The sequence below is a fragment of the Malania oleifera genome, chromosome 8 (assembly GCF_029873635.1).
Source record: "Malania oleifera isolate guangnan ecotype guangnan chromosome 8, ASM2987363v1, whole genome shotgun sequence".
Classification (NCBI taxonomy): domain Eukaryota; kingdom Viridiplantae; phylum Streptophyta; class Magnoliopsida; order Santalales; family Ximeniaceae; genus Malania; species Malania oleifera.
The window spans coordinates 104,228,523-104,252,377 of record NC_080424.1 but is presented as its reverse complement, the minus strand read 5'-3'; the positions used below and the strand labels follow the sequence as shown (position 1 = coordinate 104,252,377).

Genomic DNA, 23,855 nt, shown 5'->3' with positions numbered 1-23,855 from the left:
ATGCGAAAATGAACTGATGAAAGTGGAAAAATATTTTCAGGATAATTAAGTAAGAAATGAAAGGTATTTTCAGTATATAAATACTAAATGTTGGTTGGCTTATTTTACAAGCAGTGTATGAATTTTATTGCTAAATTGTGTGGCATGAGAATCTCTATAAATTATATGTTAAATGTATGAGATGCAGGTTAAGTAAGTAAAACATTGAGAATAAAATATGATATGGACAATGTTACCTATGTATGTTAAATGCAACCATGTAAATGTAAGATAGCTGAAAGAAAGCCATGTTAACAGATCTAGCACACTTCTGTGTAGACTAACTGATGACAGCTAAAAGGAGCTGTGTTAGCAAATTTAGCATGTTTCTACGTAAACTAACTGATGATGGCTAAAGACCAGCTGTAGTACGAAGTAATGAAATGACGATGAAATGGCAATGAAATGAAATGACAAATGTAAATGATGTAAATGGGAAAGAGCCACTTAAATTGAAACGAAATGCAAAGTTAAGTTATGAACATGAATGAATGTGCATGAATGTATAATGATAGAAAAGAATGATGTATTATGATAATAGAAGTATGTATGTACGTAGAACATGTTACGATTGGGCGAGGCGTACCTTTCGCCTAAGGGCTTGCTGAGTAAGGCGAGTGCACTAGTAGCTTCAGATGTGGCAGTAGCTACATAACGCACTAGGGCAGAGAGAACTTACTTGTATGGGCGGGTAGAATTCCCAATCCTTAGGGTCTTTGCCGGTAAACTATTGTTGAATGCGTGAGTACGAGATCAATCTAACACTTGAGGGCTTAGTGAGTAAGGTGAGTACCCTGGTATGCTTAAATTGTGACCTTTGGGTTGCTAAATGTATCAAAACAGAAGGGTGCTACTTGTATGGGCAGGTAATCACCCCTATCCTCGGGTAATCTCGTGGGTTAAACATTTGCATGTGTTTGTTTAGGATCAGAAAATGACTTTCAGTATTATGTTAATGATTTGCAAATATTATAAAATGATATGTATAATCTCATGATGGCCACACGCTGAGTTTAATATATTATTTCTTCCCTTACTGAGATGTGTCTCACTCGAATATGAATTCATTTTTTTTCAGGATTCCTCGAGATCGAGCTTTGAGAGCTCAAGATTTTATAACATTTTATTTGGAGATATAAGAAAAAGGGTATATTTTTATGTTAATTCTGATATGTATATTTTATGTTTTATGTCTTTATGTTTTAAGTCGGTTATAAAAGGATAGTTGTGAAATATACTGGTATTAGTGGATAATGTTTTGGAGACGTGTATATATTTGAATACTAGTGGATGATTAATTTATTATGGTTGGTAGTTAGAATTAGTAAACTCTGATATTATGTTATATGGAGATTATGGTTATATTTCCGCTGCATATATTATGGATTATGGATTATCAGGTATAACGCACCGGACCCGATTTAAGGGTTCGGGGCGTTACATACTACCTTTACAAATGAATGAACCCAAAAGCCTATAACCTACTTGAATAAATTCTGCCTCAGACCCTCCTCAAACTTCCTTGCTTTCCTCTCCTCATCAGGTACTAAATACGGAGCAAACCGAGACAGCTCAATAAATCTCACCACATATTGTTGTGCTGTCATTGGTGCCTACGTCAAATGCAAAAACTCCGCCGCCTTCGCACTCCTAACTGTAGCGGGAAAGTACCTCTTGAAGAAAATCTCCCTGAATCGGCTCCACGTCACCACTACAGGATTTGGTCTCTGCTCCTCCAACAGTTTCGCTGATCTCCACTAGCACTTTGCCTCCCCTATCAGCTTAAACATCGCAAGCAAGACTTTCTACTCATTAGTACATGAAAAAATTGCCAATATATCCTCCATATCCTGGACCCAGTTCTCAACTATAAGTGGGTCAGCTCCTCCGGAAAATGATGCAGATCTCATCCACGTAAACTGCTCAATCGTGCAGCTCCGCTCCCCGGAACCTCTAGTCATCTCAGCCATCACCTGCTGGGCAGGGCCCAATCTCTCACAACTTGTCTCCGTCTACCCCTACTATAACGCTTCGAACCCTTAAATTCGGGTCAGCGCGTTATACCTGATAAAATCCCTTATCAACATATACGCAGCGGAAAAACATAAATATAATCTCCACAAATATAACATAATACTAGAGTTTACTAATTCTAACTACCAACCATAATAAATTAATCATCCACCAGTATTCAAATATATACATGTCTCCAAAACATTATCCACTAATACCAGTATGTTTCACAACTATACTTTCATAACTGAGTTAAAACATAAAGATATACAACATAAAATATACATATCAGAATTAACATAAAAATATACCTTTTTTCTTATATCTTCCAAAAATGTTATAAAATCTCGAACTCTCAAAGCTCGGTCCTGAGAAATCCTAAAAAAAATGAATTCATATTCAGGTGAGACACATCTCAGTAAGGGAAGAAACAATATATTAAACTCAGCGTGTGGCCATCATGAGATTATACATATCATTTTATAATATTTACAAATCATTAACATAATTTCCTGAAACCATTTCTGATCCTAATCAAATACATACAAATGTTTAACCCACGAGATTACCCAAGGATAGGGGTGATTACCCGCCCATACAAGTAGCACCCCTCTGCTCTGATACTTAGGTAACCCTAAGGTCACAATTAAAACATACCAGAGCACTCACCTTACTCAGTAAGCCCTCAAGTATTAAATTGATCTCGTACTCACGCATTCAACAATAGTTTAACGGCAAAGGCCCTAAGGATAGGGAATTCTACCCGCCCATACAAGTAGGTTCCCTCTGCCCTAGCGCGTTATGCAGCTACTGCCACATCTGAAGCTACTAGTGCACTCGCCTTACTCAGCAAGCCCTCAGGCGAAGAGTATACCCTGCCCAAACGTAACATGTTCTACATACATAAATACTTCTAATATCATAATACACCATTCTTTCTGTCATTATACATGCATACACATTCATTCATGTTCGTAACTTAACTTTGCATTTTGTTTCACTTTAAGTGGCTCTTTCCCATTTACATCATTTACCTTTGTCATTTCATTTCATTGCCATTTCATCGTCATTTCATTGTATAACATTTCATTTCATTACTTCGTACTACATAGAAACGTGCTAGATTTGCTAACATGGCTGTCTTTCAGCTGTCTTACATTTACATAGTTGCATTTAACTTACACAAACATCCTTTTAGCTGTCATCAATTAGTCTACACAGAAGTATGCTAGATCTGCTAACATGGCTATCTTTCAACTGTCTTACATTTACATGGTTGCATTTAACATACACAAACATCATTGTCCATATCACATTTTATTCATAAGCTTTACTTACTTAACCTGCATCTCATATATTTAACATATATTTGCACAGATTCTCATGCCACACAATTTAACAGTAAAATTCATACATTGCCTATAAAATAAGCCAACCAACAATTAACGTTTATATACTGAAAATACCTTTCATTTCTTACATGATTATCCTGAAAATATTTTTCCCACTTTCATCAGTTCATTTTCGCATATATGTATCTAATAAACAACCCTAAACTCGAAAAAAATATAATTTAAGCAGTTGGCATTTTACCCATATTGAAACATATACACGTACATATAACACAATTTATTTTCCATTTAATTCCTAAAAATTATGATTTAATATATATTTTTCCTCTTACCTGATTTCTTAAATTACGCCAACAGGGACTCCGAAAAATACCTGTGGCGCTCACCCAGACCCTGAATCAAAAATTCCTAACTCCAATAAATTATTCCTAAATAAAATATTATTTAAATATTTCCTAGGGCCATAATTCCTAAATAAATAAATATATCCTTAAATGTAGTCAAATTGCCAAATTTTCCAAATCTCACTCTTACTTTAGAGTAGGGCCTAGAAAACCCCAATTAAAAAATTACTTACGTCAAAATGACGACAACGACAATTAGGACCCTGTGGTGGTGTCTGATCGTCGATTCAACAGCAGATTTAACCAGAAATTGAGAAATTGGGGAAAAATTACCTTTCCCCAGGATTAGTGCCTAAGTCGTTCCTATGAAAAATCTGTTCCAACAGAAATGTCGATGGCGAAGTTAGGAACCCAACGGCACCTTCCGTTTCCCCATCGGTTGAATATTCGTCGAGAAATGAGGGAAGAGATAGAAGTGGAGACGGAGAGTGACGGAGACTGCTGAAGAAATATGCAGAGAGAGAAGGAGATGGCGGAGACTGGACTTCAGGTAAGCTTCTTTAATTTCTTTTATCCTTCTTTTTTTTTTTTTTTTTCTTTAACTTAATTTTTATATATATATACATTAAACTAACATATTTTATATATATATATATATATATATATATATATTATACTTTAACTTTTATATATATATATATATATATATATCTTTATTCCGATTTTTTTTATTCTTTTATTTATTTAATTAATTTAATAATATTTAATTAATTCATTAATTAATTAATAATTACTCTTTTTTTCATACTATTTATTTTTATTTGTTTATTTAATACATTAATTTAATAGTGTTTAACCACTTAATTAATTAATAATTTTAATTAATTTAAAAAAAAAATTTCCTAGGTTATTACACCTACTGTCCTGCCTCCTCCAATGCCCCCAGCTGGACCCTGCCTGAACATCTGAATGTGCGGGCCTCTTCCCTTGACTCTGTGCTGCGATGCCTCTCTGAAGGTCACCCTCAATCACTGTAGCCCTGTCTACTACCTTTAAAAATGTCTAAACCCGAAAGCCTATAACCTGCTCGAATAAATTCTGCCTCAGACTCCCCTCAAACTTCCTTATTTTCCTCTCCTCATCAGGTACTAAATACAGAGCAAACCGAGACAGCTCAATAAATCTCACCACATATTGTTGTACTGTCATTGGTCCCTACGTCAGATGCAAAAACTCTGCAGCCTTCACACTCTTAACTATAGCGGGAAAGTACCTCTTGAAGAAAATCTCCCTGAATCGGCTCCACGTCACCGCTACAGGATTTAGTCTCTGCTCCTCCAACAGTTTCGCTGATCTCCACCAGCGCTTTGCCTCCCCTATCAGCTTAAACATCGCAAACAAGACTTTCTACTTATTAGTACACGAAAAAATTGCCAACATGTCCTCCATATCCTGGACCCTATCTCAACTATAAGTGGGTCAACTCCTCCGGAAAATGATGGAGATCTCATCCACGTAAACTGCTCAATCATGCAGCTCTGCTCCCTAGAACCTCTAGTCATCTCAGTCATCACCTGCTGGGTGATACTACGTAGTACAGCATCAGGGTCTCTGCCACCCATGATGGAAGGCCCTACATCATCACCCCCAACATGTGCACTACTACTCCCTGGATCCATTCTGCAAATAATATAAAATTGTCTTAGAACTCTTTCATCACAACTCACTAACACACCCAACATACTAAAATCCACAGGATATTCTACTACAAACATTTCTCAATTCCCATTTAAGATTCAATCCTACCACTCAGAAACATGATCCGACGATAGTATCTATGATTTTCCAGAATTCGTCACCCAAGGAAACACACAAAAACAACCACGGAACTCCTACTTCCAGTTCGTAAGACAAAACCCTAATATCTAATCTCATCCTCTAATAACAACTAACTCATATCTTATCAATATCCATTCCTATACTTTGGTATTGTATTTCGCTGTTAACTAAAGTCTGCAGAACCTAGCAAACCTAGGCTCTGATACCAAACTGTGACGCCCGATTTTCATACCAATTTTTTTTCCAATAATTAGTACATACAACACATATTGGCCACGTTAACCACTGATACCATAATACATAACCCGACCTGAAAGTGGGTACTGGGTATACAATCATACTCATAAACACAATCCTAACAGCGGACGTCATTTCATATATATATATATATATATACATACTATAAGAACCCAACCTGAGAATTTTGGATTAAATAAAAAAGAAAGGAGAAGGGAATTAAAAAGGGGAAAATCAGAAGGGCTCGTCGACGAGGCTCATTCTCTCGTCGACAAAGTCTCTTCAGTGGATCAAAGACAAAATTCAGAACTCATCAATGAGTGAATACCGAAAGATTTTGGGAATTCTGAAATCTTAGGCTCATCGATGAGGCCACACCGTCATCGACGAACGTCCTTATTCTGCTCGTCGACAAGGCTGGCCGAGTCAACCAACTTATAAATATCCTATTTATTGCTTAGTTACTAAGAAATCAAAGATTCTCTCTCTCTCTCTCTCTCTCTCTCTCTCTCTCTCTCTCTCTCTCTCTAGAATTAGAAGGAGGCTCTCTCACTCTCTAGGATTTCGGGTCGTCTGTTACCTGAATCAACAATCCGACATTACCACATGGATCAGGAAGAGAATCTCTACGTTTATAGCGGATAGAAACTTCATTTCGAGGATTTTCAGGTTTTGTTCCAAAATCGAGGTAAGGATCTGATTTCGTTTTCGGTTCGGTTGATCTGTAGTGGTTGGAATTATATTGAAGTATTGCTCTTCTGTTTTTAGGTTTTGGGGATCCCATGTCGTTGTTTTGGACCGATTAAGTTCGTGTTTTGGTCTTCGGGATAAGGTAAGGGTTTTTTGTTTATATCAGTTATTTTTGTAATTTGAATCGGTAAAACTATGATTTACGATTCTGCAGATGTTTTGGTTACTTATTTGGGAAAATCTATGTGGTGAAATTGCAGAATTTTTGGGTTCACAGTTTTTGGAAAAATTGGGGGTTTTGGGTATCATCTCCGTTTTTGTTGAAAAACTATATATTTGGTTAAACTGTAACATAGAGATGATTGTACCTTTGATTATGTTAAATTGTATTTTCAGAGTATCTGATATGAGATTATTTGTTTACCCAAATAAGTGTGGAATGAGCTGATATATATTGAATGATGTGTTTTTTTTAAAAGCGTGTCGGTTAACTACTGTAGGCTGTGAGTAATTGAAATTAGATATAGGAACAGGAGTTCCAAAATGTTCCAGGTTTTCTAAAAATTCCGAGCCGAGATAAAACTGAAGGCCTAGGACAATCGAAGCATTACGGGTAACTACCGAAGGCTGAGATATGAGGCGTGCCAGAATAATACTGTAGGCAAACAAGTTGGTTAACTACAGTAGGCTCAGATATCTAGCTTGAGGTTGAGGGTGTGAAATACCACCTATGATTCCGATTGGTCACTAAAGGGTGTGAGTTTGCACTATGTTTGCACCGATTGAACGCTTTGGGGTTTAGGCTACGCCACGTTACCGAGGGCGTTGTGTCGTGTGGCCGGCTTAGGCCGAAGAGTGTGACGACCCTAAACCGAGGTGTTTTGTGAGATATACTGGAATTGTATTGTGAAAATATTAGAATTGTGAAATGTTTGTCTTTTACTGTTGAAATAACACTCATGTATCCACACACTGATATAACATGTTTCTCCCTTACTGAGAGGTGTCTCACCCCTATCGTACAAATTTTTTTCAGGTCCTTCGAGTAGCCGACACTAGCGTGGTTGTTGGTTAGCTTTGTAGAAGTACTTGTGTAAGTACTAATCTTTGGCCGAGTTGTCATTTTGGGTTATATAGACAACCGGAGTACGTTTTGTATTTTGGGAATTAGACTATGGTTTTGTATAGACTCTAATATGGTATGATGGTATGGTGTAATGAATTAATAGGTTGAATTATTCCGCAGCGTATATTGTGTATGTGATTGTGGATAGAGTCTACGTGAACCCTACGGGGTCGAACCCTTATATTGTGTAGTATCATGGATGGTTGTATGATACAGGAACAGGTTAGGTTACTAAATCACACCCTGGGGCCCATTTTTGGGTTCAGGGCGTGACACATACCACAGCGAATAAACATACCAGAGTACTACCATTCATAAATACAAGTCAACCACAAAACTCTAGGGGAATCAAACCTCCCTAATACAAAATACTCACCCTGACTACTCAGGGTATCTGATCCCCTCTACCTCGGAGCTCTATCACCATCTCTAGCTCGGTTTCCTAAAATATTTAAATGATTGGGTGAGACACATCTCAGTAAGATAGAATAAATTATATACAGTGTGTGGCAATATGAGATTCATTATAACATATCATATATTCGTTTCAGTAATAATATCTTCTAAGAAAATATATCAATTCCATAATCATAATCGTATATATATATATATATAACACAAGCTTTCCAAAAGCTTTTACTTCCATTCCCAAAATCGTTCATTCGTAACCCACATTTACCAACGAAGTTCCTGAGAATAGGGAAGCTTACCTGCTCATACAAGTAGTTTCCCTCTGCCCTAATATCGTTTGTAGCCTAACTTGGTTAACTGGGGTTCAGCTACAACTGATATTTATCATAGCACTCACCTTACTTAATAAGCCCTCAGGTTGTGTGTTTTACTTCACTTTAATTATTTATTAATTCACGCTATTTCATTTCTCATTTTCTTTCTTATTTCCATTCTCATTTCATTTCCATTTCCATTTCATTTCCATTTTCATTTCCTTTTCATTTCCATTTCCATTTCATTTATATTTTCATTTACTTTTCATTTCCATTTCCATATCAAGCTTATGAGTGTCTCCAGTAACCAATATACCCATGTTTGTACTCATGGCTACCCTGAGGATATTTCTCCATGTCATGCTTCCCCCCACGAATAGGGTTGTGTAGCCTAGAGGCTAGACCTAATCGCAGTTAGCCGACCCGGTTAGGTCAAATATCATCACATATCTCGTATTTGTAATACGACTAGTCGGCCAATAGCCCTGATCTGGACTCAGGGGGCACAACAACTCTACTATACAGTTTAGTCGACTGCCACACCACACACTCCACGAGCTCGTGTGGTTGCACTAACTCCACTAGCAACGGTACCATGCTCTCAATATCACAACCCATCATTAAGATTTCCATATCCATCCATCAGGGTTATCACTGCCACATATCAGCAATCATTATGTGGTATTGGCATTTCATAAATCACATGTCTGTATTCCCCTTTCGGAATTTCACATTTCTTATTTTCATATTGCAGAATTAACATTGTAATATTTTTATTTCACATATTCACATTTCCCATAATCATATTTCTCATATTCATATTTTAATATCAATATTCTCTACACATCTCATCATTTCAACGATATTTTCTCAGTTCATAATTCAGTCATCTCATAAACATAAATATACCTCCCAATACACGTTCCCATATTTTTACATTTCATCCTTTCTCAGAAGATACATTTTCAAGTGTATTTCACTTACATCATTTTTCCACATTTCAAATCCCATATAACATTTTACATCTCATAATCTCATATTCTCAATGTAAATCATTTACCTCAATTTCAAATATATTCCAATATAATTCATATGTCACACAAATTTCATCTAATATTCATATCATAATAAATTTTAGGTAAAATAACATAATATCGTTTTCACATATTTCTCAACCTATAATTTTCAATAAAAGACTGCTATAATTTATTTCCCTTACTTGACTTACTAAGATTCCACTAACACCCAAATTTTGACACTCGGCATTCCCAACTCAAAAGCTTAAAAAAAAAATCACATTTTTACCAAATTAGACAACCCAACTCCCAGAACAAATATCATTCAGAAATCCTTAGACTCCATATACTTCAAATCAACTTTAAAACCTTTAAAGTATCTAACTTACCCTGGTTTTGGGATGGTGTCCCAAAACTCCAATCTAAAAATCTACTCCGCTTAAGTTGCATAGAATCTTCCTAGGAATCTCGTGGCTGTTCCCGATCGTCAATCCGGACTTTAACGAAGCCAGAAACAAAGCAAGAAGGAGAGGGGACCGTGGTTCTAGAGAGAGAGAGAGAGGCGTTGAAATGAGGGTTTCCACCTTTAATAGCTCAGGATTCGTCAACGAATTCAAGTGGTTCGTCGACGAATACATGAAGACACTTTGTCGACGAGGGGTCTATATTGTCGACGAACGTGAAATTCCTGAAATTCTCCAAACTCTTGGTAATCTTTCGTCGACGAGACACGTATACCTCATCGTCGAAATTTATGGGACATTTGTTGATGAAGACCTTGGGTTCGTCGACGAAGCCCTGTTTTCTCTCCCTTTAAAAATTCCCTTTTTCCTTTTCTTTCATTTCTTTTATTAATTTAATTTTCTGGATCTCTACACCAATTTTTATTGCATGACTACAAATACTAACGAGATGTTTGAAACTCACAAAATTCCCTCAAACAAGAGGAGTGCAAATAGGCCATTACATAAAATAGCAAGCCAACAAGTTATCTATGTCTTTGACCACAACACATGCATGGTATACAAGTTAAATCTCTCGGTGTTGTGCAAGCATTCTCTTCACCTTCCACACATAAGCATGTAGCCATGTGACATCTGATGCAACTAACAAGAAATTGAGTTAATCACCCACATATCCTGCAACATAACCAAAACCAATCACTCTATATATTAAGAGGTCCAGAGAACATGGTGTCTACTATGTTCATCTTTAACCATGTTGAGCATCTATTGAGGCACCCAACTATCATCTTGAGAGTTAAAAACAAAGATAGGAATTCAGTTGATTTGGGTATGTTTTTTTTTTTTTTTTTTAATAATTCAGAAACTTCTATCACCATCACCTCATCAGACATCATGGTGTGGCACGAAACCGGAATATTTAGTAGATCCTACCACCAACATCCTGGTAAATGTTGAGTTTGATGATCTCACGGTAGCAGACTTGAACCCTCGATCATATGATAGACGAGACTTTAGAAACCCTATAACTATTAGAAATATTGCTTGCCAAAACAAAATAGGATTGGATTGACAATTTTTTGCTTAAAGGTTCCTCTTGGTTGTTGGACACAACTCTTTATTCTTCACAGATCGGTTTCCAATTTTATTCTTTATACGACTAGGTTTACCAAATAGATCCTTTGGGTTAAGCTATTTAAACTTCAAGCGGAGAATTGGGGAGACTCATTTACTATAGATTACCTTCCTTTTGATTTTTATTTGGAAAAATGAGATTCTTATTTCAAAAATGGAACTTTGTTGAGGGACATAGAAGAACTTGGAATGAAGGAATTAGGAGACTTACGGAAAAGTCAAATGATGGTCTTATCATATAAATCATGTTACATGCACCCCACTTGTGTCACTTTATTAAACTTATAATAAAAATTCTTTCATAGGGATTCAGATCGAATATCAAACTTCGCTCAGTGAATCCTCCACGAGGCATCCTTCAACTGTTACTTGATGAATATATGGTTATAATTCTCCTTCCTCACTTTCTGGATCACCTAGATAATTGCCCAGATTAACTGTTGGTTGAAACCAAACCAGAACCCACCCCCCCCCCCCCAACCCTAGAAATAGCATTTTGAGTAGCTCTCACTCTCTTAGAGGAAAAGTATATTTATGACTTCTGCTCACTGACTTGTTGGCTAGAGACACCACAAAAGCTACAATCCAAGACAATACCTGCATAATGGTTATAGAAAATAAAAAATAAATCACCTCCGAAGAACAAATTACATCTTTCCATCTTCATCAGCCCTTTGCCAAAAGCTCCTTTTTTTTTCTTTTTTGTTCTTGCTTCCTTTTCAGATTTGAATGATAAGTTGGACTCTAAAAGTGTCTTGTCTAAAACAAATTTGGGAGCAAAGGAAAGCTATTGATTTAAAGGAGGGTAACTCAATCCTTCTATCATGCCAAACAATTCATTCAGATTTTATCCGTGTCAAGAGAGCTAAATGAGAATAGCGTTTGCTTGGTCAAGTTAAACCTAACGATAACTTCTGTTTGATTTTGTTCCATGTGATGATGCCTATCAAAGCCCATCTAATGAGGCTTCTGTGTCAGTTGTTAATTGCAAAGCCACAAGGGAAGCCTTAATTCATGCGAAGGACAAGGAAATTGCTAAGCTCCAAAACGAACAAAAAACAAAAAATCAGTATCATGAGACACGATCAAAAGAAGACATTATTCTATTAACTGTAACCATGAACCAATCCTTATCCAACTGCTCTATATATATACGGACAATTAGAACAGAATGAAATCGAACGAAAATAAGTGATCACATAAAAGGGGCCAACACCACCTTCCTGCATTTATTCCATTGCGAGTTTGAATGCCTAAGCTTTAACTTATTGACACATAATTCATTTTTTTGCAATAAAAACATTGAAAAAATTATGTGTGAACATATGCATAAGAAATAACCCGAAGATCATGGGGAATTCAAAATTTCAACCTAAAAGACAAAATGGAATACACTTCACGCCTTGGTACTAGAAGAGTTCCCCACGGCGCTTTCCATGCGATCATACCACTCACCAATGCGAGTGTGCTCCACCATATCCCTACCAGATTGAAGGTGTCGAATGGGTCTCAAAACACCAAAGACTGCAAGATCTGCTAAATTAGGCTCCAGCCCACCTGAAAACAGATTAAAGCAGTTAATGCACTAAATTATTCGACTAAAATATAAAGTATATATATAAATAATTGCACTTTATTTTAATTAACTAAAGTGTGAGATAGATGCACAAACCAAGAAATTTCCGTCCATTTAGAGCATTCACCCATGTTTCTGCTGCTTCATACAGTGCAGCGCGTTCATTAGTGATGTTATGTCTTTTCCTCAACTTCTTCGACACAAAATACATAGCTGTTGCCCCAGCATATTTGGCTATAATCCTCTCGGTAAAGCTGAAATTGCCTGTGGGTATGAGGGAGCAGTTTAAAGTGTTAATTTACAGAGAAATTGAGATGCTAATGTCAAACTTGCAATAAATGAGTATTTCAGCTTTGGACTGGAAATAGGAGAGAGCTGGAATAAACTTCCCAGAAGTATGGAGCAATCAATCATGAAGCAACGGAAGCAATCATACAGTTAATTTCCACAAACAAAATTTTTGGCGATGTAATAAAAATTAGACAGGTTCAACAGAAGGGAAATTTGATTCATATAAATAGCATATGCGAACCAAAAACTCCATAATCCAAAGTCCAAACAAAGCATGTTTATGGCCCCTTTAAGGACAACTCAATAGTGTGATCTCAGGAATTCCTTCCAGGCAAATACCTCAGGTATGTTGTAAGGGCGGGGTTATGGGCTGGGAAGAGCTACCCAGTTCTGTGGTTCAAGTCCTATTGGACCTCCCTATGAATCCAAAAAAACAAAAAACAAAAGGCTTTAGACAAGTTAAATTAGAAGATTTTGGGGCTGCAATAGGGCTGTGGCAGGTAACCTATACCAACCTCTGTCTCATGCTATGATACTGTCCTTTTTAACACATTCCATGCAGCACCACTCGTGTAATGACTTAGAGAATTGACATCGTCATACAATGCATTAGAATATTCAAATAAATAGACAAATTAATGAGAAATGTTTACAGGAGCACCCATAACAGAACCAAATAGTATGGTTAAAAATGTAAGGTGCCTTAAAGGCGCTGATCCCCTCATCTCAGCTTTGACACAATTGCCCCTCAAAACAATGCACTTTGTAGATGCCCTATTTTGACTGGATCAACCCCAAGGCTGGTATGGTGCTCGAAAGAAAATTTTCCCAGTTTCCCAGTTAGCCGGATGTTTATTTACATAATTGTTCATCGGTCCTCAATTCAACCTTTTTCAAAATGGGCAGTTGGCGAGGCCCCAGTGATCAGTCCCCAGGACCTAAAGGCTCAACTCAAATCTGCAATCATGGCAATAAAAAAATAAAATGAAGTCCAGATTTTATAGTACACAGAATACAATCAGAAATTTGGATTTTACATATAATTGGGAGGGGGCCCAAGGCTGGTGTCTAGATTCGGCTGTACAGTGACTAGGACTTGCTGCCTCACATTATCTTGCAATATGGGAAATATATAAAGCCAGTACTCATTAAAGGAAAGGGAGATTGAGAGAAATATAATAGCCCATGAATTGGGGAAACAAATCATGGAGAATTAATGAACCTTATTGCAAACAATACCACACCGGAGTTGGGCCAAAATCATTACATTTGGTATCAAAGTCACCTGGAGGCACTGTCATGTGAGTGGATCCTACCTAGATAGATGTATAGGCTCCACACAAATATGTGGGGCCATTCTGGCGAGGGTGTCAGAGATCAGACGAAAGAGCCTATAATGATCCCACATTGGACATATATTAGGGGGATCTTGAGCTTATAAAAATGGTTCAGACTCCAACTATATAAAGCCCTTTTATAGGACAAAATCATAAGGCAAATGGGTCAAAGCAAACTATCCTCATGGGATTTGCAGCGAGACCATTACATCTTTGCAAAGCCTATTTCAAGGGGTTTGTCTCCTCAGCAGACATGGCAATCTCAATTAAAAAACAGAGTAGTGCACATAGTGCATGCTAAGGTTTAAGGGAATTCACTATCGAAAAAAGCAGCAGCATTGCCTAGAGATGCCAAGGGACAGCAGCAGCAATACAAGCACAACCAAGGACCAAAAACAGGGATTTGGACTGAGCGACCATTTGCCTTTGCACAAATGAGTGCAGAAGGTGCTTGTACCTACAAGACTCTCAGGGTTGCTGCATTCTACATTGTTCATCCAATATATTCAATGTAAGAGTGCTATGCATCACTTAACATCATGCTTACAAAAAAATACAATACGACAGTCGACAGTCCATTCATGCATGATCACATGCCTAGAGTTATTATTAGGATGCTTAAAAGCATACATAGCAAAAAACATTCACGGTCAGCAGATTTTTTTTTAACTCTGGCGGACCACCCCTAACACCAAATATATATACACACATACATATTATGGTTGATTAAGGTTTCAAGAGTGTGATTGGATAGTAGGGTATAAGGTTGATGTAAATACTATTTGGAATAAAATGGGAAATTCTATCGCAAGGATAGCAAAAGAGGTTTTAGATGAATCCAAAGAAAGATACTCAGATAGTAAATAAAGTTGGTGGTGGGATTAAGAAGTCCAAAAAACCGTTAAAACAAAAATGATTTGGTATAAAATATAGAAAAATTGTAGAAATATAGAAAATCTTGAAAAATATAAAGAAGTGATAAAAAATGAAAAAAAGACTATTAGTGAAGTTAAACATAGAGTTTATGATACTTTATATACTAAACTAAATACAAAAGAAAAATAAAAAAAAAACATTTATAAAATTAACAAAGCTAGAAAAAAGAAAATGCAAAGATTTAGGTGATGTAAAATATATAAAGGATGAGAATGATAATGTCTTAATTAAAGAAGAAGAAATAAAAGAGAGTGGAGGAGATACTTGGTATTTGGTAAGTTATTTAATGAAAACCAAAATAAAAGATTGAACTTGTAAGTGACAAATTTATTCGCAAAATTAGAGTCCTATAAGTTAAGATGACATTAAAAAATATGAAAAGTACGAAATCTATAGGACCAGATAAAATACCAAGGGAAGTTCGGAAATGTTTAAGGGATAAAGGAATTATTTGATTAATTAATCTATCCAACACTATTTTAAAAATCAAGAAAATGTAAGAAGAATGGAGGAAAAGTATGTTAGTACCTTTGTACCAAAACAAAGTTGATGTTCAAAACTGTAATAACTATCATGCAATTAAGATTGTGAGTCATACAATGAAATTATAGGAAAGGGTAATTGAACATAGAACAAGATTAGAAACAAAGATTTCAAAAAATCAATTTAGTTTTATACCTAGGACATCAACAACAAAAGCTATTTTCCTTTTAATAATTTAATGGGAAAGTTTAGGGAAAAGAAGCGAGACGTACATATGATTTTTATTGACCTAGACCAAGATTATGATAGAGTATCTAGGGAAGTTCTTTGGTGGGTCTTAGAAAAGAAGGGAGTTTGCAATAGATATACGGAGGTCATTAAGGATATGTGTGATAGAGCAGTGACTAGCGTTAAGACTGTAGGAAGAGAATCTAGAGATTTTCCAATCACAATAGGTGTACATCAAGGTTCCACTTTTGAGTCTTTATCTCTTTACTTTAGTAATCAATGAACTAACTAGGAATATTCAAAATGAAATCTCTTGGTGTATGTTGTTTGCAAATGATATCATGTTGATTGATGATAGTAGGACCAGAGTAGAATATAAGCTAGAACTTTGTAGAGTCGCATTAGAGTTTAAAGGATTTAGTACAAGTAGGAATAATATAGAATATATGGAATGTAAATTTAGTAATGTAAGGAGCAGCAATAGAGAAAATATTAAACTTGATAATCAAGATATTAATCGCACTGATAGATTTAGATATCTTCGATCTATTATGCAAGCGCAAGGAAAAATTGAAAAATATGTAGTACATAGAATTAAAATAGATCGGGCAAAATGGAGTGCGTCAGGTGTGTTGTGTGATCGTAAAATATCCTTAAAATTAAAAAGGAAAGTTTTATAAGACGACTATAAGGTCAGTTATGCTTTATGATTCAAAATGTTGGGCAACTAAGAAACAACATGTACAAAAAATAATAAAATTTGTTGAGATGTAAATACTAAAGTGGACAAGTGGTTTAACATTAAAAAATAAAGTAAGAAATGAGCATATACGTAATAATTTAGACATAGTATCAGTTCAAAACAAGTTAAGGGAGGGGTGACTTAGATGGTTTGGGCATTTGAAATGCAGACCTAATAGAGTACCTATAAGGAAGAGGGAGTTAGTTATTGTTTCTGGCATGAAAAGGGGTAGGGATAGGCATAAAATAACTTGGAATGAGGTAGTGAGGAAGGATTTAAGAGTCTTTAATCTAATTGAAGAAAACGCTCTTGATCAAGTGAATTGGCAGAAAAAGATTCATGTAACCAACCCCACCTAGTGAGACTTAAGGCCTCCTATTGTTGCTGTTGTTGTATTAAGGTTTCAAGACTTGTTTGAACCAGTAGGATCTAGATCTAGAGACAGCACAAGCAATTGTTTTGGGAGCTTAGACCTAAGGTCAGGTCCAGATAACTTCGAAGCTCACAGGTCTTAGACACCTGTTGAAATTCGAGTTGACTCATTCAGGAGTTGGGAGAATGGAACCCAAATAAATTGGTGAGGGTCCCTCATGGATTGATTCTTATCCCAGAGAAAGAGAGAAGCATATTTGGATCCTTGATTCTAGAATCAGATCCCCAAGGGATCTGCCTTCTTATCCACATGGACCTGAACTGATCCATTCGAGTGAATCTCATCCAGATCCACCCCAAATTCCAATGGGTTAAGACTTGTGAGCTTCAAATTTATCTAGACCTTACCCCGAGTCTAAACTCCCAAAATGAGTTTTAGTTGTCAAAGACTTGAGTTGTCTCTATGACTCATTGGTTCAACAAATCTTAAAACCTACTCTTGCCCAAGGGGTTTATTGCCATGAATGCAGATTTGAGCAAGTCTAAGGACTGGTTACCCAGACCTCCCCAATTGCCTACTCCAAAAAGAATTGAATCTACCACACATAAAAATATATATTAAAAAGGCAAAAGATACTAACTTCTCCTAAGGTTTAGCAAAAAGACAAAAACCTCCCACTGAGGTTTCAAAAATGTCACAAACCTCCCCTGAGGTTTGCCAAAAAGATACAGACCTCCCCTTAAAAAACTTGTTTTTTGCAAAATACAAGAGGAGGTTTATGTTTTTTTGACAAACCTTAAGGGAGGTCCCTGAAATTCTTAAAACCTCAGGGAAGGTCATTATCTTTTTGCCAAACCTCAAGGGAGGTCAGTATCTTTTGCCCTAAAAAAATGATCAATTAAATAATTAAATATATAAACATCCAGTTAACTTTTTAAAAAATTTAAAAATAAAAATTTGAGCACCATAACCTTGGGGCTGACATGGTCAAAAAAATGTATCGACACGCTTGAAAATACTTCTAATAAAGGGCAACGGTAAACTAAAAATGAGTAAAATATGACAAGGTTTGGCAATGCCTATGTGAGGTTTAAAACTTCAAACATGCTTACATATTCAAAACAAATGACTCTCTCGAGCTTAAAAACTTCATCTGCAAATATGAATGATAATTAATTCTCTAGTTGTTCCCATTTTTAAGGGATATCACCAAGAAATTGAGCCATCCTTGTTGTGTAAAAAATTCAATGTAGGCATCTAAGACATTGTGGGCTGGTTTACTTATTCTATAAATGATTTCTTTTAGTCCATTAGGATGCCCATTAGGGTTAAAAGGGTATCCGATCCACCATCCCTAGCCCTTCTTACCCCATCCCAAGGTTTGAACATGAACCCCGATATCAAAGTCTCATGATCAATCTATTGGAATGTCCCCAACTAGGCATTTCAAAAATGATAATTAACAAAACCTAAGCACCACAAGAGTTAAAGAACTTCATAATACATTACCACCAAAGCAACTCAACATTATAGAAAAGACTGCTAAGCAAATAGGAACCCAAAAAAACACATACAAGGACATCTAATAATAATAGCATATAAATGGAAAAGCAAAACCATGACACTTAAAATCTCAACATAGACCTATACCAAAAGTATATCTCCCATTGATCAAATGTCTTACCTTTGGTTGTGATGTAGTCAAATGATTCAAGAGCCTCCGTAGTAGTTCGATAGATGTTGGGTGATAACACGTGGACCAAGTGGTTATCCACCCACCTACATCATGATAAGTTGCACTATTAATCAATAAATTATATGTTCAACTACTCTCATGGCTAATGGATGAGAATTGAGGTTACAAAACAAGCAATACTTTAAGGATTGTTTGGTATCATTGCTATTTTCCGTTTTTAGTTTCTATTTCTCCACAGTGAAAAAACATATTATAAAAATGCATTTGTTTCCGTTGTTAGCTTTCTGTTTCTATTGTTGGTTTTTAGCTATTTGCCTAAAAACTTAAAACTAGATTTTATGGTTTTTAGTTGTTTTGACAACCTGTTGCCAAAAATTTTTTTAATATTCAAAATTATTTTTTTAAATTAAATTATTCAATTTATACACTTTTAAATTAAAATCAAAATTAAATGATCATATGAATTTAAATGTAATTAAAAGAATACGTAAATTTCAAAAAATAATAATAAAGTCAATTACAAAATACTTTCACTATTTTTCAATTGTCATGTCCAATAAAATTTTTATTGTAGAGTATATATTGAAAGTATAACAATTAAGTAAACTAATTAAAATAAATTTTATTTTTATTATACTAATTTTTTAATGTGTACTATTTGTAATTCTATTATTTTAATCAAATTTTTATAAATATTTTATTTAAAGACGAAAATGTGCATTTTTTAAATTGAGTTTTTAATTTGTATTAGTTTTATAAATGTTAACCGAACAGGTTGCTAGTTTCTAGTTTTTAATTTCTGTTTCTGGTTTTTGGTTTACGTTTCTCTAATTTTTTATAGTGATATCAAACGACCCCTTAGTTTGTGTCCAATAATATTGACTAACTTGCGGTGCAAACTGAAGAAAACCAATACCACAGTAATTTTGAACTTAATAAAAATATAAATGTTGAATGATTCAAAAGTAGAACAATGAAAGAGGGTAGGCATACCCGCGCCACTTCTTCTCTTCATCATCATCCATAGGATCAACAGATTTATCAGGATTAATTTTCTTAAACAATTTATCAATTATATCTGTGATTTGAAAAATGGAAACCATGTTAAATAATAGGAAAGCAGAATGGGCGAAATTGGAATGACAAAAAGAATCTTGCTTTATATATCAAAAACAGTGTCATCATCCAAAATTTAAGAAAATATTAACAAAAGCTACTTCAAGGACCTGAAGAATCAACCATATGTTCGCCATCAACTGTAAGTATGGGAACCTTTTTGTAATCTGACCATTTGATCTCTTTTTTGCTGATGGGGTTGACTTCCACGATCTTGTATGGGATACGATAGTAATCCAAGAATGCTGAAAGATTAAAAAAAATAGGCATGGCAGAGAAACAGAGAGGGAAGCCATGAGATTTTAAGACAAAACAATCAGCAACTAAGAAATGTTGAGTAGAAACAATCACACTATACTCAGAAGTCAGAACCATAACTAAATATAAGTCAATTCAATTCACATCAATAGAACTGAATTCTATTCATTTTGAAATCTAACAATTCTATTGGAATCATGGTGATTAAAATCGCAACCCATATTGAAGATCGTACGATTCTACAATCTAGATTCACCCAAATAATCCAAGTTGAAACAAAAATTGGAATCAAGTAGAATCATAAAAGAATCAGTAGAATCGTAGAATCAGAATCATAGAATCGTGCAGATCCTACCTTGTTAGCTGGATTGGGATTCTTTTTCCCTTTTGGGCTTCAATGATGTGGCCCAATACATGTTTCTATTCACCCAAAGGCCAATACATGTTTCTATTCACCCAAAGGCCCCAGAAGGTTTATGTTTGGTCTAGAGTCTTCTAAAACTGGGTCAAAATGGCTCCCAGCCTCCCATCAATGAACAGATTCAGCAGAATCTGCACCTGACTTCCTTGGAGTTCGACACCTCATTCTTCTACTCCTCATCAAAATTCAGCAACCCAGCACTTGAATTTCGCTCCCGTTCGACAACTAGAGAGCCCTCCATCTAGTGACTGGTGGTTGATCAGCAGCAGCTAGCAGTCTTGCTGTTTGTCAATAGTTCTTTGGTGTTCAACAACTAGAGTTATTGGGGTTTGACAAGAACTCAATCCTCAGCCCTCTTCCTTCTTTGGTGTTCAACAAGTACACGTCAGTCCTCTCCAACAGAGAGTTCTTGTTTGATCAGAAGCTGACAAGAAATGAGTCAAGCCAGCAGTCCCAGCAGAGCTGCAGAGGTATGCCTTCCAACAGATTTGCTTCTTGAAAAGACTCGATAGTGAGCACAGTTTTTCTCCTTCTTCTTCTCCTTTTCTTGCTCTTCCTCTTTTTCTTCTTTTTATTGTTTGAACTTTTTATTGTATATATAACTTCTTATACTTACTAAGTTACTAACCAAGTTTTTTCTTAAGACTTGTCATAAAGTTCCACATATATAATTTTTTAATATTTATTTTGACATTGAAAGTAGAATTATACGATTCTCAATCCAATGCTACGATTCGATCCTGCAAACCCCTCCAACGATCCCATTTAGAATCCCGATTCTAACAACCTTGATTGGGATGCATAGCAATATTTGTGGATTCTATTGAATTCTTTTTCTTGGTATTGAAAATGACTGAAATACGTTTAGTCATTTTTCCAATTTTATCTCTTTTTACAGAACCAACTCTATCCCTTATTTAAAGTAGTATTTATGAGTTGTTTGGTTTGTGAAATCAAAGATGTAACCTCGAATGACATATGTAGGTCCTATTTCTGATAAAGACATGTCTATTTTGTGAAAATATTTTTTTTTGGTTTGTATTATAGAACTCCCAAAAATCTGTATATTATCACCATGTTACATTATAGGACTTCTAAGAAATGTGTATATTACCATCGTGTTACATTCTCACAGTAAATGTGTATATTCCAACCACATGAGAATGGGATACTATGGACACCTCCTAGGAATGAAAGATGTGAACCAACCACCACCATAAAAGAAGACTTATAATTAGTGACAATAATGGTATTATATTCCAACTCTCTAAAGTTCTCACCAAATCAACCATTTCTTGTTGGATTTGTGACTCACGAAATGCACCTTTTTTTCCAAAATTGTGATTATAGCTAACTCTATTCTATAAATTTCAAGACCTAGATTAAACAAAAACCAATAATTATAAATGATGTGATTTGCAAATCCATCTATTGAAATAACTTAAACATTTTTATTTTTCTTTTTCTTTTTTTTTTTTTTGAAAGGTGGGGTCACATAATACAGCTCCAAACCTCATTAACCATTATTGTGCCATGCAAGCTGCACCTACGCTTTTGATATATTGTATCATTCGGGAATCCTTGGTCTACTTCCAATCAATGAATAATAGAGTTAAATGGGACAAAAATCGCTAAATGTATTTGTGAGTTAGCAATTAGCAGTAGTTGTCTAAGATCCTATGAGATTGAATAATATAATGAATAAAGCAAAACTTTTAACTTGTGCGTTTTTATGGTATACTAAAACCAGCGCTCAAGCATATATTGTAACTATTAATTAATCAGTATTTAAGCAAGGAACAACAAAAACATTGATCGTAAATGGAAATTGCCAACAATAAACGAGGTTCTTTAATTTTAGCAACAGCTCTAATCGTGCGTTTGACAAAAACATAGAAACGACAATACTTCTGAATAATTCTCATTTTCAATCGCAAAAATTAAATACTTTTTTTTTCATCTGACAATCAAACAGCATAAGGGGAAAAAAAATGAACGTATTACCCTTGACTTTGTTGCAGAAAGGACAAGCTTCGTACTGATAAAGCACGACGTCTTTTGGGAGGAACGTCGGAGGAGGCCGCTCGCTGGCGTGCACTTCTTGAGCGACGGACGTGGCGGCGACGGAGAAGAACATGGTTCCGGCGACGCCGTGGGAGACGCAGCGACTCGGGAGGCCAAATTTGAACCACCGTGGGTCGGTGGATGTCGTGGTGGTGGTTCCGTACAGCGCCGTTTGAAGAAGGCGGTGCTTGGGGAAAGAAGAGGTGGAGCTGCTTTCGACGGCGGCTCGGCCGACGATGGCTAGCCTGTGAATCCTTCTCATCGCTGCGTTTACTCTCTCCCCCTTTCGGGTACTAAGTTGAGCAAATGCAGATCTACAACGACCTAGGGGTTTAGGTGGACTAGGGGTTTTGCTAAGATAGAGGGTTTTTGTTTCAGCGCTCAGTCCTCCCCACGATTACGGTGGTAAAACCGATTGAAACCGGTCCGTCCGTTTAAATTGAATTTGAGTTTAATACAAGTACATATATTTATAAATGGGCCCAATCCAAACTTAATCTGTTTATTAAATGGATTAGGTAGGTTTGGGTCGAGTATCTTGAGTGACTTGTTTATCTTTTTATATATATTTATATTAAACTTAAACCTAAGTAACTAACCCTAACCTCTCTCCCTCTCCCTCAATCGGCACTGCCGCGCCACACCGCACCGCACCGCAATCCCTTAACTCGCAAGCCGCAGCACTCACTCTCGCTCGATCAATCCTCAACTTAGACTCTGAGAACTCATATATCGCTCCTCGGTGTCCTCATGCCTCACGAGTGACAAGCTCACTAACAACAGTCAGTGCCTCACCCTCACGAGTCACGGCCTCACCTCACGGTTCTCACCCTGCCCTGTCACGCCCCAACCTGGGTCTGTTAGGGAGCACTACGTCTCTCCTCCTCCACCTGGATCAGACAGCAGGGGGCGGACCTTATCGAACTAATAATTGGCCGCACAAACCAATACGTGTCATTTTCAATGTGTTTTGTCTTCACTCACACACTTCTTGAGAAAACTTTCCAGAAGATCACACATCCCAAGATTACTCCAAGTCAAGCACGCTTAACCGTGGAGTTCTTATAGGAAGGTTCCCGAAAATGAATGTGCACCTTATTAATATGGGTAGTAACATCTAATCTTTTTAAGTCTTTCTTCCACGGGATATCACATTCTCCCCCACTTACAGAACACAACGTCCTCATTGCGACATTTCCAAACCCAGGCGATGTGAATCTCATCACACTTCTGGTTGGGTAATTGCTCTAATATCATTTTGTCACACCCCAACTTGGGTCTGCCAGGGAGTACTGCGTCTCTCCTCCTCCACCTGGACCAGACAACAAAGGGGCGGGCCTTATCGGACTAATGAC

General features: G+C 36.2%; 1 protein-coding gene across 1 annotated transcript; it reads right to left on the bottom strand.

The window, feature by feature from the left end:
- Nucleotides 1-12,171: 12,171 nt before the first annotated feature.
- On the bottom strand, nt 12,172-22,934 carry LOC131162932 (uncharacterized). Its single transcript, XM_058119554.1, has 6 exons — nt 22,441-22,934; nt 19,868-20,002; nt 19,635-19,719; nt 18,630-18,724; nt 12,652-12,819; nt 12,172-12,536 (listed from the first exon to the last, which is right to left on the bottom strand). The coding sequence occupies exons 1-6, from the start codon at nt 22,760-22,762 to the stop codon at nt 12,376-12,378; spliced, it is 966 nt and encodes a 321-aa protein (XP_057975537.1). The 5' UTR covers nt 22,763-22,934; the 3' UTR covers nt 12,172-12,375.
- Between the last annotated feature and the right edge of the window lie 921 nt (nt 22,935-23,855).